At 46.6% G+C, this 14,995-nt stretch overlaps 1 protein-coding gene across 3 annotated transcripts in view; it reads right to left on the bottom strand.

Annotated features, from left to right (window-relative positions):
- The window catches only part of LOC121309657 (protein FAM102A-like), a 49,899-nt gene that overhangs the window by 8,001 nt on the left and 26,903 nt on the right, over positions 1 to 14,995 (bottom strand). For all 3 annotated transcript variants that reach the window (XM_041242704.1, XM_041242705.1, XM_041242706.1), the window contains exons 3-5: positions 6,325 to 6,445; positions 5,590 to 5,619; positions 112 to 228 (exon numbers count right to left, since the gene is read on the bottom strand). In XM_041242704.1, coding sequence (XP_041098638.1) covers positions 112 to 228; positions 5,590 to 5,619; positions 6,325 to 6,445 — 268 coding nt within the window. The remainder of the gene's footprint in view (positions 1 to 111; positions 229 to 5,589; positions 5,620 to 6,324; positions 6,446 to 14,995) is intronic.

Genomic DNA, 14,995 nt, shown 5'->3' with positions numbered 1-14,995 from the left:
AAAAAATGTTAATAATAAAACTAATACAATGCAAGTGGTACAGCGCGACAAAGGTTTCCAGTAGCAGCGAGTCACGAGCTCTGTGCAGCGGGATGTCCCGAAGCAGCTCACCTTTAGGATGGAGTTGTCTTGCCGGGTGTTTTTGGTGTCGTACCCTTCCAGCAAGCAGCAGCGCGCGGTGGAGCCTGAGCCAGCAAACTCTGCCATGTTGAGATCAGCAAAACCAAGCTGCAAGACAAGAGGGGGTAAAAAACACCACCTTACAATAAACTTTACACAGACCACCTGTCAAAGAGCAGGCTCCATCAATCTGCAGCGCACAGTTTAGCAATCTGCCCAAACACAGCACTTTGTACAACACAGAGCATGTATTTGCTGTTTTGGTTACTTGAACAAATCGCACTGTGTGTGTTTGATTTTTTCCTTTATATATCCCGGCCCTGTTTTACTCAGCTACTAGCTTTTAAACCCAAGACGTGTGCAGGTATTCATTGCACGTACATCGCCGCGCGCCACCACCGTCAAAGACGAACTGGACCCTGACGCTAACCGACTGGCAAAGCAGACTGAAAAAAACCCTGCCTTCGATCCGGGCACAGCTGTGCAGCCACGCGAGCACAAGTACGACACAGACAGGGCAGACTTAGGTTAGATCTTCGGAAAGCTGGCTTGTACCCACAGACGCACCAACGTCTTTGAATTACTGTTACTGGATTACAGGGGCTTGCAATGTGCTCGGCGCTAACGGCTCTTCTCGAATACGTTCAGGGACGCCACGGCTTTGACAAAATCAAATCAAATGATACAGCAGATCTGTGCAGGACAGGCAGCCAGCCAAGCCTACGCAATCGCACTGCGGGGGATTTGAAAGGAAGGATTCCCGTCGAACAAATGCGTCGGAACAGAGAACACAGCTGAGAGCACACTTCAGCAGAGAGGAGCAGCGCAGGGCTCTTTAAATAATACAGGATCCCCGAGCAGCCCAGAGGGACGGGGCTCCACACAGGCAGCACTGAGCAAACACAGGCGGGAATTCAAACTCTATTTAACCAGGAGATTTACCCACAGAGACAGAGGCCTCGTTTAAAAGGGGGTCCTGGAAAACTATCAAAAGACAAAATCACAAAGTATAAAATTAGAAATGTACAAAACACCCCAATAAAAACATGCGTGGGTCAAACTTAAAATCAGCAGCATAGAGAGCTCTAAAAATAGGATATCGATTTGTGAATGTGGGCTGGAGGAGAAGCATCAGCAGGAGGTTCGAAGCAATTTCCAAATCTGATCTTTAAAACCAGGGAAGGAAAGATGATCAGATTCCACCTTCATGCTGTGGATTTGAGTGTGATGATCTGCACGCCAGCCTATCCAGTGCTGTGGAACACAAGCAGATGCCTCATTGTCAGAAGCCTCCAGTCCGTTTCAGTTTATAGGTGTTATCTGGACTCTCGCAGCTGGCAGGCAGGCAGGCTGTGGTTGCTCTCGGCTGCATCCCAGCGATCGCAGCCAGTAAGAGGTTAATTTCCTCCGAGATGTTATGTAACCAAGGGCTTGCTGGCGGATGAAGGTTACAGTGAAATCTGAAACATGTTGTGTAATCTCTGATAGGAATCTCACTCTTGGGTATTTGTGCATCAGGGACAGTGTAGAGCAGCGATGGACCATTTGAAATGAAAAGCAAAAAGCTTGACTGTAAAACAAACCCTCAGGCTTTTAGTACACTTCATTCTTCAAATGTACAACAAAAAAAAAGAAAAACGCTGTAGCGTGTGCAGCACTGTAAACAATACAGCGTGCTGTGCGGAGCAGGGTTCTTCAATGTGTTGTATTGCTGTGTGTGGATATCTTGTACAATGACAGCCGTTTTGCATTTTATGCAAGCACAGCTGTTATGTTGATCTTCATTAAAACTCGTTCATGTGCTTTGGTATTTTAGAAGTTTCAGAAGCAGTAAAAAAAGTGAATAGTTTTCTACTTACAGGGATGGAAATAAGACTCCTACTGCTTAGCACTTTGATCCATTCCAGATTTTAATACAAGCTTGATTGGCCGCAGTGTATAGGTAACAAACTCTCTGCGTCTTATTAAAACTCACAGTAAAACCTGGAACGGATCGAACTGCTATGCAATGGGAGCCCTTTTCCATTCCTGAGTTCAAGTTTATAAAGAAAACAAAATAAAAAAAGAGGGTTCTGGGATTGCAAGTCCACCACCTCTCCTCCTAAAACCAGCACTGAAATATGAGATGAGTGTATTAAAGTCTCTCGAGCAACGCGTTCAGATTGAACTGTGGTTGAGTCTATCTGTGGTCCGGTTTGGATGCTGTACCGTTTCCCCTGCCAGTACCAGCCATGGTACTGCCAGCCAAGCTGGGGCTCGTGTATTCTGCCTTTAATCCAATTGTTTCCAGAGGCCGGTCACAAAACATAGAAACCGGCACAGCAGGTTCTTTCACTAGCCTTGTGTGTATTTGAGTTGGATCTGGTTCTCAATAGCCCTCAATAGATATTCCAAAACCACTAGTGACTTTGATACATTTGGCAGTCTCTGCCTGGCAGAGGTGCCCAGGACTGGCTGGCAGTAGACGGTGTCAAAGCCCCTGGCGTTTCACATGCACTGAACCACAGCGGCAGGAGCAGGGTACTTGCGATCAGTTTGCACAGGGCACTGATGCAGTTAACTTGGAAGGCAACTGGCATCTTTGTTCCCCCCTATAGGAAACCCACACACTGGCTGCAAGTTCGCACACGATCTCTGCTTGTGGTTACGCAGGAGTGACGCATCTCTTCATGTGACAATCCTAACAAGACGTCAGGCTGCTCTTTGCAAGCTCCCGTGGGAAACGAGTTCCTCCAAGAAAATGCATGCAAGACTGAAGGACTACGAACAAGACTGCTGGCTTTTCCAAAACGTTCCGCGTGTAGGAATGCTGCTGCCACCCCGATCAGCGCAGCAGCAAACCGCTGTACTGTGAAATTCACGCCATTGACCGAATTCCAGGCCCTGTCATATGGACTACGATATTTTGCACCAATAAACCATTCTGATTACCACAATTCAGTATCATCGTTCATTTTGAATGAAGGTCAGGGTCAGAGTTACTGCGTTACCTGGCACAACACTATAAAAGAGTTGACACCCGTAAATACATTGCAGCCCCCAATACAATAGCTGCACACCAACGCTCTGTGAATACAGCCCTGAACTGCACTCCAAGGGCCCTCTGGCAGCTCTGTTCTGTGGCCAGGATCCACGGCTAGACAATGTTATCATTTGTTTCGAAGGTGTCTGAATCTGCTGGCACAATGGAAACGGCTCTCCGTTTCCTCCTGGATTCGGACAGCAACTGCAGAGACACGAGGGCGAACCAAGTTTAAATATAATAAAGGAAACAGAGGCTAAATGTTTAAAAAGCACAACATCCTTTTCAAGGAATGCCATTCCACCGCTTGCTTCCTCAAAGCACCGGGGTCATCCTCCGATCGGAGATTTCATTAGGCACGCTGCCAGCTGGACTCCACCGCGCACAATAATTCACAAACAAGAACTACCACAGCGCTAAAAAAAAAAACACGTCTTATCACAGGAAAGCAATCCGCCTTGGTAATCAAGATTCTCTCTTTATATACTTAAACAGGAACGATCGCCTTTAGCTTGGATTTTATTAACTTTAAAATAAACATCACTAGCAAGCACAAAATCGCATTCCTGGGCTCAAGTCTAAAAAGCTCGGTTTTGAAAACTGGTCAATAAAAAGCATCAGTATTTGCACTGATCACTGGAACCAACATTCAGAACTCCGCTGAAACCAAATTTACTTTAATGAATTCCACAGCAAAAAGCTGAACCCTTTGGGAAAGAACAGCTGCTGTACACGTTGCACAACAGCCCTTAACACACACAGGTACTGGTTGTTTTTTGTTGTTTTCATCTTGCCTCCTTGAAGAAATACCCTCTCAATCCCAGCGTGACGAGTGCTCTTTATCATCCTCGATCACTGTTCCTGCACTCAGGAGATTCGTCATGGTTAATTAAAGTCACCAGCATGTTTTACCGTTTTGGATTCAAAGCAAGCCTGGGCAAGACACGTAGAGACCAAGGCTCTACAGACGTGTACCACGAACTCCCCCCTCAAACAGGGAGTTTGTTAAACATTTACAAAACAGCAAAAATATGCTGTTGACTAATAAAAGATTGTGCCTAGCAATTAACAGAATTCATTAAAAAAAAAACCCTTAAAGCCAAGCCACTAATGATTTTATTATTTTTTTTAACCATCTCTATAACAAAGTACCCTGTTAAGCAGACAGAATGATGAAAGACAGTCAATCCTGGAATCCAACTTCACCGTCAACAGACCCAACAACGCCTTTCACCAGCACAGCCACCAGGGTCACCATCGCACACAAAGATTAGTGCACTCGATTCAGTTCAAGAATGCCTGAAGCATGTGTTTAAACTTAAGCAAGCTGTCTCTTCTCATACTCCCTTCTCCCCTGGGAGCGGTGCATTCCAGCGAGAGGGGCCGCAGCACTCAGAGTGGGCAGTCCAGAGCAATGCACGGCACAATCTTAAAAAGGACAACAGAGACTTCGACTGCATCAAACTCAATCGAAACACTGTTTTAAAAGCTTTTCTCTGTTGGAGAGTTTAAAGTATTGTAGTTAAAAGCTTCACGTGCACATACAAAACAAAAAAAACATATTAGCTTATTACAAAATGACACAACTAAATTCAGGAACTACCATAAAAAAAAAACATTTAAAAAGTTGTTTGATTAACTATTTGAATTGTGCCATATGTTCCAATGCACGGGCTCTAGTCTGTACCAGGAATCAGACGTCAGTATCTGATTTCATATACGTGATTCAGAATTATTAAATGAATAACCCTACAGGACGAATGTAACCCGTGATGACGAGGACCCGAAAGCATGCATGTGTGAGCGCTGTTTATTTGTGCAGCTGGAAAGGTCTGATTCTGCTCAGGCAGTTTGCTTTTGCATTTAAGATTTGTGAATACAGCACAGTGCGTGAGGGAGACGCTGAGCGAGGAGTAAAGCCGTGCTCCACTGCGAGTACTGGACCCCGGGGAGTGGAGGCAGCGGGAGACGCTGAGCGAGGAGTAAAGCCGTGCTCCACTGCGAGTACTGGACCCCGGGGAGTGGAGGCAGCAGGAGACGCTGAGCAAGGAGTAAAGCCGTGCTCCACTGCGAGTACTGGACCCCGGGGAGTGGAGGCAGCGGGAGACGCTGAGCGAGGAGTAAAGCCGTGCTCCACTGCGAGTACTGGACCCCGGGGAGTGGAGGCAGCGGGAGACGCTGAGCGAGGAGTAAAGCCGTGCTCCACTGCGAGTACTGGACCCCGGGGAGTGGAGGCAGCGGGAGACGCTGAGCGAGGAGTAAAGCCGTGCTCCACTGCGAGTACTGGACCCCGGGGAGTGGAGCACACTTCCCGTGCTGAAGTGCCTGTGTGTTCCGTCTCCAAGCCTTTGCTCCACCTCACTGGTGCTCCTGCCCAGCTCTGCTGCCTGCTGTTCTGTGGGGGAAAGCAGGGAAGTTCAAAGCGATGTCTCTTAAATGCTTCTTACCTTGGAGTAGGTCTTTCCGCCTTTGAGCTCCTGCAATAAAAACAGGAAAAGGGAATTAATCTTTGACTAGCCGGACCTATTATTAGACTGTTTGTTTCCAGTGGGTGAAGCGTGAGGCGAGGGTAGTGTTTAAAAACAGGGCAGACAGAGTCACAACAAACACAAACCTTCGCAGTGTCAGGCTAGCAGGCTTTTCAAGAGTTTACACAGGGGTCTATGCAGGTTTAGGCAGCCCCTCAATGCACAGGAGGAGAATTTCTCTTACAGAACTAACAACTAACTTCCATCCCTTTGGTCAGGATAATCAAGTGTTTACAGATGCTTGCATTACTGTTTGATTACGATGCACAAAGTCATTCTGCTCCTATCATAAATGAACAAATAAGACTCCTGTTGCACCACAGTTTCACCCATTCCAGGTCTTAACACAACCTTGATTCATCACAATGCAGCGGTAACAAGCTCAGGTGTGTCTTAGTAAACTCGTAGTAAAACCAAGAATGGATCAAACTGCTATGCAATGGGAGTCTTATTGCCATCCCTGCATTGTGGTTAAGGTGCTCGCTTGCGGTGCCCAGCCTCCATGCTGTTACACTTGTGCCAAATTAAATACCTGGGCTAGGGACACACACAGGGAGCTCTGCGTTGGACTTCTATCTCCCGTCAACTTTCATTCTCGGCGACCCCTCCTGCACAGCCTAGGGCGGGTGGCATTCTGGCTGGATAAAAACGTACCTTGCGAACAGACACTCTGCAGACGCAGGGGTCCAGCACCCCCGTGGTGGGATTGGCACTCATCTTGCATACGAAGCAGAACCTCTTCTTCCAGTGAACACTGTTCTCCAGCACCTCCTCCCTGGAACATGCAGAACAGACAGGTCAGAGGGGGGCGCACCACACCTCCGTCATACACTGGCACACAGTGATCCGCTACAACACCGACACGTCAGACTAGAAGAAAAATCAAGCAAATCAGTCCAGAGCAGATTGCTTACATTCCTGGCACCTGAAACATAGGTCTGTGTGCAGGACCAGTGCGATTTCCTAACCCCAGTGTGATCCCCTGATACCACAGGAGGGTCGAAATCAATCAATGGGAATCCGCTTCAATGGGAGGTGACTGGGCATTCTTAAGTTGTGTTCTTGGAATGGGAGGGGGTCGAAGGAAAAGCAATTATACTGTTTATCTACCCCAAATGAATTCACTATACCACAGACAGTCCCGGGCCTGCCTAATTAAAACCAATACTAAAACAGCCAATCTGAACTGAAGGACGAGGCTCAATCAATACCGCGGTTCTCACAGGAAGACGGGCTGAGCAGACCAGGATGAACTCCTTCCCAATTGCAGGACAATCGCTCGTGTGACTTGCATCAGCAGACTGCAGGACACTGAGACAGGCACTAATGGGTTAAATCTCCCTGCCGCTTTGTTTCCACAACACCTTCCTTCAATAACTTGAGCTCAGTTGCTAGGGGCGCGTCCACTCCTAGTTCATGCAAAGAGCGAGCTGGTTCCAACAGGGAGACCCACCAAAAGCAAACAGCACCCAGGTGAGTCATGCCTGTCTGTCATCGTTGCAAAGCCACTGTACTCTTGCAGATTAATAGCTTGACTTTGTGCAGATTGCATTCAGGAGAGTTGCAGCGACTCAGCCCCTGTACCTCCTACAGTACCTGCTCAATAGCGACGTCAACGCCACTGCTATCGAGGAGGACTTCAGGCAGATTAGTAGCATGCTTTGATGAGAGCATGCACTCCTTCCCAGGGCTGGGGTTGGACGTGGCTGTGGAAGCAGATTTTCTTTCCACGGTTCTATACGCAGAGCGGCCGGACATTACCTGGGAGTACATCCCAGCACATGTCCTTATTTAGTCTTGAGATCTATCCAGTCAAAGCTAACCGGTCGACTCCAAACCACGCACACACTGTGCATGTTCTATCCACCCCACCAGCGAAAACAAATGTTTATCTTGAAGTCAGATGTTTACTTTGGTTTAAGCTGCAGACTAAAATGTCAAAGCTTTGAAGTGCACAAACCTCATAAGCAACAAAGCACACTTTAGTGTTCAATATAGCCTGTACATTTAAAGTCTGGAGACATGCACACCTATCAGAGCTAGGGGCAATTACAATGCAAGTGCAATTCTACCATATAACAGTTCAATTCGTTGTGTACTTGTCATTCCATCATTAGCCTTGTATTTTAAAATCCCACCCAAAAAATAAGTTCTACAGCATGGGTAAACCTGGGTTCTTTAGAACAAACATGCTCATGTGTGGAGTCTGTTACTTTAGTTTAAAAGGAACACCATGTCTCGCGCTTTGTGGTCACTTTCAGTTCTTCTTGTAGCTCAGGACGCAATTCCCTTCTCGAATCAGTACTGTATGCTTCAGCTCTCTGCAGTCCCAGCTGTACTGCCCTATTGGTCTCTGTTCTGAATCAGAGCTGTAATGTTGCACCATGCTCTCCACTCTGCCCTCTTCAGATGCTTCCTCGACTGTATAATAACTGGGCCTGCGCTGCATGCAGCCTCTCCCTCGCATCAAGTTACAGATGAAACTCCTCTCCCCCAGTGCAATCAGACTGTAAACTGGCTGCTCCCTTTGCTTAATACAAGCAAGACTCCACTTCACAGCTTACTGTAACAGAATACAAGCTTCCAGCGGAGTACTGCTGGCTATCGAGAAATGCTTTTTAGACAAATAGCAGAGATGAAATTCAGCATGAAATTCTGCCTTGTAATAAACATGCATGCCAAGTCAAGGCACCAATGTGGGAGTTCATGAAATCCCATTACATTATCTGCTTCAACTGTGCAAGCCACCCAGCTAGCTTTAATTACAGTGGAGGAATGAGATGCTGCTGTAAGATTAATGAACGTTTGCAAGGTGGGACAGCAGCCAGGTTTAACCCTTGTGAACCTTCCTCTGCTGTAACCTGCAAGTCTGCATCAGTAACTGTTTGAGCTTTACTGCCCCTGAATAAATCGGCACTCTTGACAGAATGAAATTGAAAGGAGAGTCACTGGAGGACACAGCCTGTGTACTGTAGCTCAGATGTACTGTGCAGCGTAGTGGATTGGTTCAGCCAGACCTTGCTAGAATCCAGACAGGGCACATCAGCAGTAGAAGGACAGAGCTATCAAGACTCGGAACATGGCGTGCTACTGTACGCGATAAAAGCAGGAAGCCGGCATGCAAAGCATTCTTTATCACAACACGTCTCCTGTTAAAAGGCTGTTTTCTACCGTGTGAACATTCCTGGGTCTATGAAAAAGATAACAGAGTGATTGTGCAGAGGGAGGTTACTGTGTGTTCACAGGTAGGGCTCTGCGATGGCACTGGACGATGGCAGCAGGAACGATCTTATTCCAGAGAACATTCGCTGGCCCTCCTTTACATATGAATATTAAGAGAATTATAATTAATGTGACTCTAGGCGAGATTGTGGAGACTCGGTTATGCTTTTCTGCCATTATTTACTGATGGCCAGACAGGGTGCCTGTTATCCCAGCTCTGTCTGCACAGATCAAAACGAGCACAGGATTGTACTGTCCTACTGCAGCGCACTTTCCAAGTCTGACAATAATATTCCTCTTATACAACGGCGCTACTCAGGGGGAACCCAGTTCCATTCTTCACCCTGCGACACGCAGCTCTGCTCCTGGACTGCTATGTTCTTTCAACTGCAGCTCCTAGCACAGATACAGCAAGTGCTGCAGTAGATGCTCACAGTCACTTTACACCACAGCGGAGAGCTCCCACAAGCTGCTTCGCACTGTCATTGCCCTCTATTTTAGAAGAAACTGTAAAATAGACTCATTTGCATTTCACTTGCGTGTTGATTTTCTACGGGTCAGTATCAGACTGTGTCAAAAACGGGATAAAGAACAGCTAAAGGTTGAAGCAGTTCAGTGGACTTTTGAGAAAAACAAAAACACACTGTGTGTCTCTCTGCAGAAGGAGCACTTCCACCCTGACCAGCTGACTCAGTCACAACGCTGGCTCCCGACTTCCTCCTGTGTCGGGCCCTCCAGGGTTGTATCCTGGACCCCCCGACCACACCCCCCCCCAGAGACCCAGTCCAGAACCCTGCTTCCAGGATACAGCTGTGGCAGAGCAACACAAACATGACAGAGACCATGCAGAGGAAGGAATGGGTTGATAAAACAGCAAACCCTACAGTGTGTGTGTGTGTGTGTGTGTGTGTGTGTGTGTGTGTGTCTTTAGTGCTACACTATAGATATTAGGTTTTTTTGGGGGGAGAAATTAAATGACCATAAAAAATTAACACTCAAAAAAATGTGAAATTAAACTACAGTTACTACAAAATCTCACCACCAGGGGCTCCAAGTTGCAAGTTCAAACGCCATCCGAAATCTGAAAAGGCAGCACCTCTTCAGTCCTGATGGGTACTATAATTTCTAAAATAACACATTAAGAATGATCTGAGCCTCGTAATCACAGAGAGAAATGTTTGCATCCGCTCTGCAATGGGTTCCCTGCAGCGTCCCCTCCTGCGGGAACGCACTGAAACCAGAGGGCTTACACAAAAGAAGCCGCGCTCTCCGACAATGCAGGCTGAAGAACAGCACTGCTGTGTTTGAGGAACACGAATCCTCGATTGGAATGCTGCGTCCGGGGCGCCTCGCCTGCTGGAAGTGGGTCACGCTGTACCTGCCAGCCTGGTCGTCTCTATGCTGTTTACTGCAGTATCAAAACGAACCTCCCCGAGGAGGTGGGGGCGATCAGCGTGGAGCCGACACTGCGGGGGCCCCGTCTACTCTGGAAACCCAAGATCCAGGTCACTGTATAATAACACAGAAACACCACCGAGCAGCTTCTTCAAACCTGAGCCTGCTTTCAAAAATCTGTAACTGCATCATCTTCCAGATGGGCAGGAAGGTGGCTGAAATACACAACACCACACTGGTCCTGCCATAACATTATCCTTATTGAGTAGGAATAAGGCAGCGCTATAAAATTGAATTGAATTCCCCATTGCAGTTACTATACTGTGTCTGAGCGCTTTATATTTTCTTGCACTGCATTCAGTCCCACGTGTCACAGCTGCAGTATAGCTGCTAACTGGCTATTAGTAATACTTAATGCACTTTCACAGGTTATGGAATGGACCAGGTATTTGCCTATTGACACACACACACACACACACGGACACAGGGCACAGGGCACAACACCCTGGGTGTTAGACTCCTAAAACAATGTTGCAGCTCAGTGGTGACCAGTTTGCCCAGGTCATTCCCAGTTGTGTTGCCACAGGCCCATTAGGAGTCCGGGCTCTGCTTTATCTGATCAGTGTGGTCACTATGGGACAGCCCTGCTCCAGGGTCAGCACAATCCTGAAGACTCAAAAACCAAGACAGCACAACTGGCCTAAAAAAAAGACACTGCAGAAGATAGAGCAGAACACCAGCTTTAAATGAGATCTCGGGACAAACACCGTACACAAACTGAGCCTTTAATTAAAGAATAAAACATAGTGGTTTATTTCAGCTCTCCCAGGAAAATAACTGCAGGGCAGCAGATTTTTAATTTCTTATTCAGAAATACTGCGGCTGAAAAGGAGTCTGGTCTTTGAACAGTAGCTTCAGGGCACAGATGCCATTTCAGATAAATACTGGAATCAAAATACCCTCTAGCCACATTACATGCTCCAGATAGCCCTTCCCAAAATCTTGGCTTTCCCCGGGGCGAATCTATGGCTAGAGTGTTTTTTTTTAGCATGTGTTACAAAGTAACTTGCCATCAGAACACATGGGAGCTTCTGAACGATTTAATTCCCAAACACCTGACCTCCCTTGCTCAGTGTTTGAAGACAAAGGATTTCTTAATCCTTCACGTTTCAGGGAGACCGACACACTCAGTAAATCACCCAGGGCAAAATCGCCAGCCCACCTCATAACCCTAATCCTGTGAGCAACCAGCAGGTTCGGGGGGAGATTAGACCTAATGAGATTGAGAAGGGCCCACGTGCGGCTTAAAAAACGCCTGTAGTCCGAGCTGAGAAACTTCTTTGGCCTGCCAGAATACGCAAGAGCAACGCAATGCCATCCAGGTCGTCCAGTAAAACACATGAGACCGTGACGCGGCCGTGTCAATGCCACTCTCCAGACACTACAGCGAGAAGGCGCCTCGCACAAGCACGTGCTGGAGCTTTACCGCTGGGAGGCAAGCAGACAGTGCCAGTGAAAGTGACACATCACAGCCAGGGTGTGTGTGTTTGGAGTCCACTTTGAAATGCTTTGGGAGATCTCTACAGTACAACTCAAACCAGCATTGCTGAGTAAAATGAAGCAGTGGCATGCCTACACCGCTGGAGATTCTATGTCTACGCAGTGCAACAGCGCACAGGAGAGGAGAGGAGGCATGCTCTGAAACAGGTTTCAGTAAAGCACAGACTATAGGAGCAGGAGGGGCCAAGACAGCTGAAAAAGGTTCCCTGAAAGCAATCCTATGATAGATGCTTTATGTCCATTATGTGCGCATCTTTAAAACGATCAATCAGCGAGGTCTATAACCAGATACGTGGGGGCTGCCCTATATCTTCATTAAAAGCACGATACAGGAGTCCGGCCCTCGATTGGGACTGTGTTCCAGCCTGCCTCTGCGGTGTCACACAGTACCAGGCCCTTGTAGGAGTGCCATTGTTCAATCTGCTATCTTATCGAGCAGAACAGCCAAACCTTCAGAGTACACACACAGCGAAGTCCTGACCACGTCAATGCTTCTCCAGCGCCTTGCGAGCAAGCCTGGGTGCTTTGTACGGTAGCCATGGCAACAGCTGCCTACTTAGCAGCAGCTGCGGGCTTGCGAGGGAGCTGTTCAAACATGCTGGCTGTTACACGGGTTATAGAACAGGGCCTGGGCTACCTTTGATCTGATAAAGCCACTGTTCAAACAGTGATTGCAGTTTTTAATAGACAGCACTTCTGGCTGCTGGAAAGTTCACCTTTAACATAAATAAATACACAGTGTATGCAAGACTGGCTTTCTGATGGGACTATAGGAAAAGCACGTTCTCCTGCTTTAAAAAATTACACAGACAATGTCCCTTTTAAAATTAGAGTGACCTTGCTGTGAAAGTGTGAAGCATTAAGGTGTCAGTATTGAACTACTATCCATACAGTGGTAACGACCTATTTTTCCTACCTTTTACACTGCTCCCTTCATCACTGTCCAGTCAAACTTACAATTGTATTTTTCGCTGAAGGCACAGCACCATGGAGCTTCCCTTGGGCTATGCAATGATGATGGGGTAGTGACGCTGAATCAGAAGTGGATTTTTAAATCCTTTGGTCACTTCACCTAGAAGATTTGAGAGCAGTTCAGCTTTATCTGGTCCCAGCGCATTGGCCAGCTGTCGGAAATGAGAATTTTTTTTTAATATTGTTTCACTGAAGAAGGAGGCTTAAAGTTATTAGTCTTTGGAAGCAATGTCAAAAAGGAAATCTGCCACAGTAGACTGTCACTGCACAAAACACCTTTGTTTTAAAGGAATGAAAAAAATATAATCTGGCATACTGTACTGTCACTATACTAAAACAAGCTTCCCTTTAGAAATTCTGTGCTATTAACAAAAGTCAATCATATTAAACTGCAGATACAATAGTTTGACACCTGGTGGCACTGCGTGCTATGGGATAAAATCTAGGTAAATAAAAATACCATTTACGTACATAAAAAAACAACAGATATAACAAAAAGGAACAGCAGATTACCAAAATACACACATCACGCACACAAAACAAAGGTTTCCAAACAGAACAGGTCTCCTAATCTGAAATGTTTATCATGGCGAGAACCCAGAACTGAGGGACTGCACCTTCATAAGCTTGTGCTGGGTATCTGCCAGCTCCCTGTCTGATGGCAGCACTGTTCTCTAATCGTCTCCGTCTCTGCTCCGACGAAAACCCCTAAGTCCTTCTAGAGCCTGAGCGTGCGTAACCCAATACCAGCCCTGAATGGAACGATTGTGGGAAGGAATTTGGGACAATTAAGTTTCGACAAAGGACTGGAACCTGATAGGGTCTGGAGGGGATGAGAAAATGGAATTAACCCCCCCCCCCCCGCCTTTATTGAGGATGATTGCACAGAAGCCAAAAATCGTTTCGCGAAACGCATCTGGGTACCCTCCAAGGCAAAAAACTAATAAACAAACCCAGAATTTATCGGATTCTCAGGGCTTAATGTCACTGCACTGCAGGGACGAGCAAGACTGGCTTCACTGGTCATTTAAATAAAATAATGGATGCAGATTCAAGTGGATTATTATAAAGTTAAGCCTCTCTATTGGGATTCACAGAACAGGCTTGTGGAACACGTCTAGTAATCTAATAATGTACAGAAACTATGTACATAAGTATTCAGTAACCCACAATAACACATAGAAACTGCTTGGATGAAATCCCAGTGCTGAAACAGAAACTGTTCCCTGTGAAGTAACCGTTTGCACTCTTTGGATTTGCCTGTTAAATCACGTGGAAGTGATTTGCGTGCTGCTGTTATTTCCCACGATACGGAGGAGCATGGGAATTATTTTCATGCAGAGACTGGTGTGTGTGTCATACAGGAAACGTATGGTGTTCAGACAACCTCATCACGGCTCAGAGTCTCCCTGCTTGAACTGCTGCAGGTGGTCGCTCTTTGATCCAGATCAGGGGCAGGTTCTGTGCTTTGGGAGTTCATTACGGTGTCTAATTTCAAACTCTCTCCTCCAACCCCCACAAAAAGAGAAGCGAGTGGTTTCACAACACCTCCGCTCACAGCTAGATTTTCCTGTAAACCCCGGGTTCAATACTTGACCATTTTTAGGATGTGCGAGTCAGTCAGCTGTAGAAAAGGACTTTAAAATTTACCTTACACGAGTTTACTTTGAGTTACTTAAAGAGCACAGACGTAACAAAATGACTTAAAAATAAATGGTCAGATCTTTTAAATGACTACAGTAATGTGCACGGCGCAGTTACGGCTTCAGACCGAACACATCTGTGAATAAACCCTGTGGACGATTTCAGAACCTGAAGTGCAGGATCACTCGGCAGGAGCAGACTGTTATCCCGGCAGTCATTCAATCATTTGAAACAGGCGTGTCCGTTTCTTTAGTACAGTATAACTATGGAGGGAGCGTCAGCACTTTACTGTGTGAATGAGTCTCCTGTGGTGTTTTATGCAAACATCACATTGCATGACAGCTGCTATTATAAACACAGAGTCATAACATGTGACAACCACCTTCGAGCCACACCTTAGCACGATACAGAACCACCCAGCTATGCAGCGCTGGATAACAGTGTTCACAGCTGCAGTACGTTATTACCACCCTTCTAAAAGGCTGTTCAGAGAAATTTCATTATTTTCAAAGAAACAGCCGCAGTAACTGTG

The sequence above is a fragment of the Polyodon spathula genome, unplaced genomic scaffold (genome assembly GCF_017654505.1).
Source record: "Polyodon spathula isolate WHYD16114869_AA unplaced genomic scaffold, ASM1765450v1 scaffolds_1422, whole genome shotgun sequence".
NCBI classification, from domain to species: Eukaryota; Metazoa; Chordata; class Actinopteri; order Acipenseriformes; family Polyodontidae; genus Polyodon; species Polyodon spathula.
Note: the sequence above shows the minus strand (reverse complement) of the source record. Positions and strands in the feature narration are given on the sequence as shown.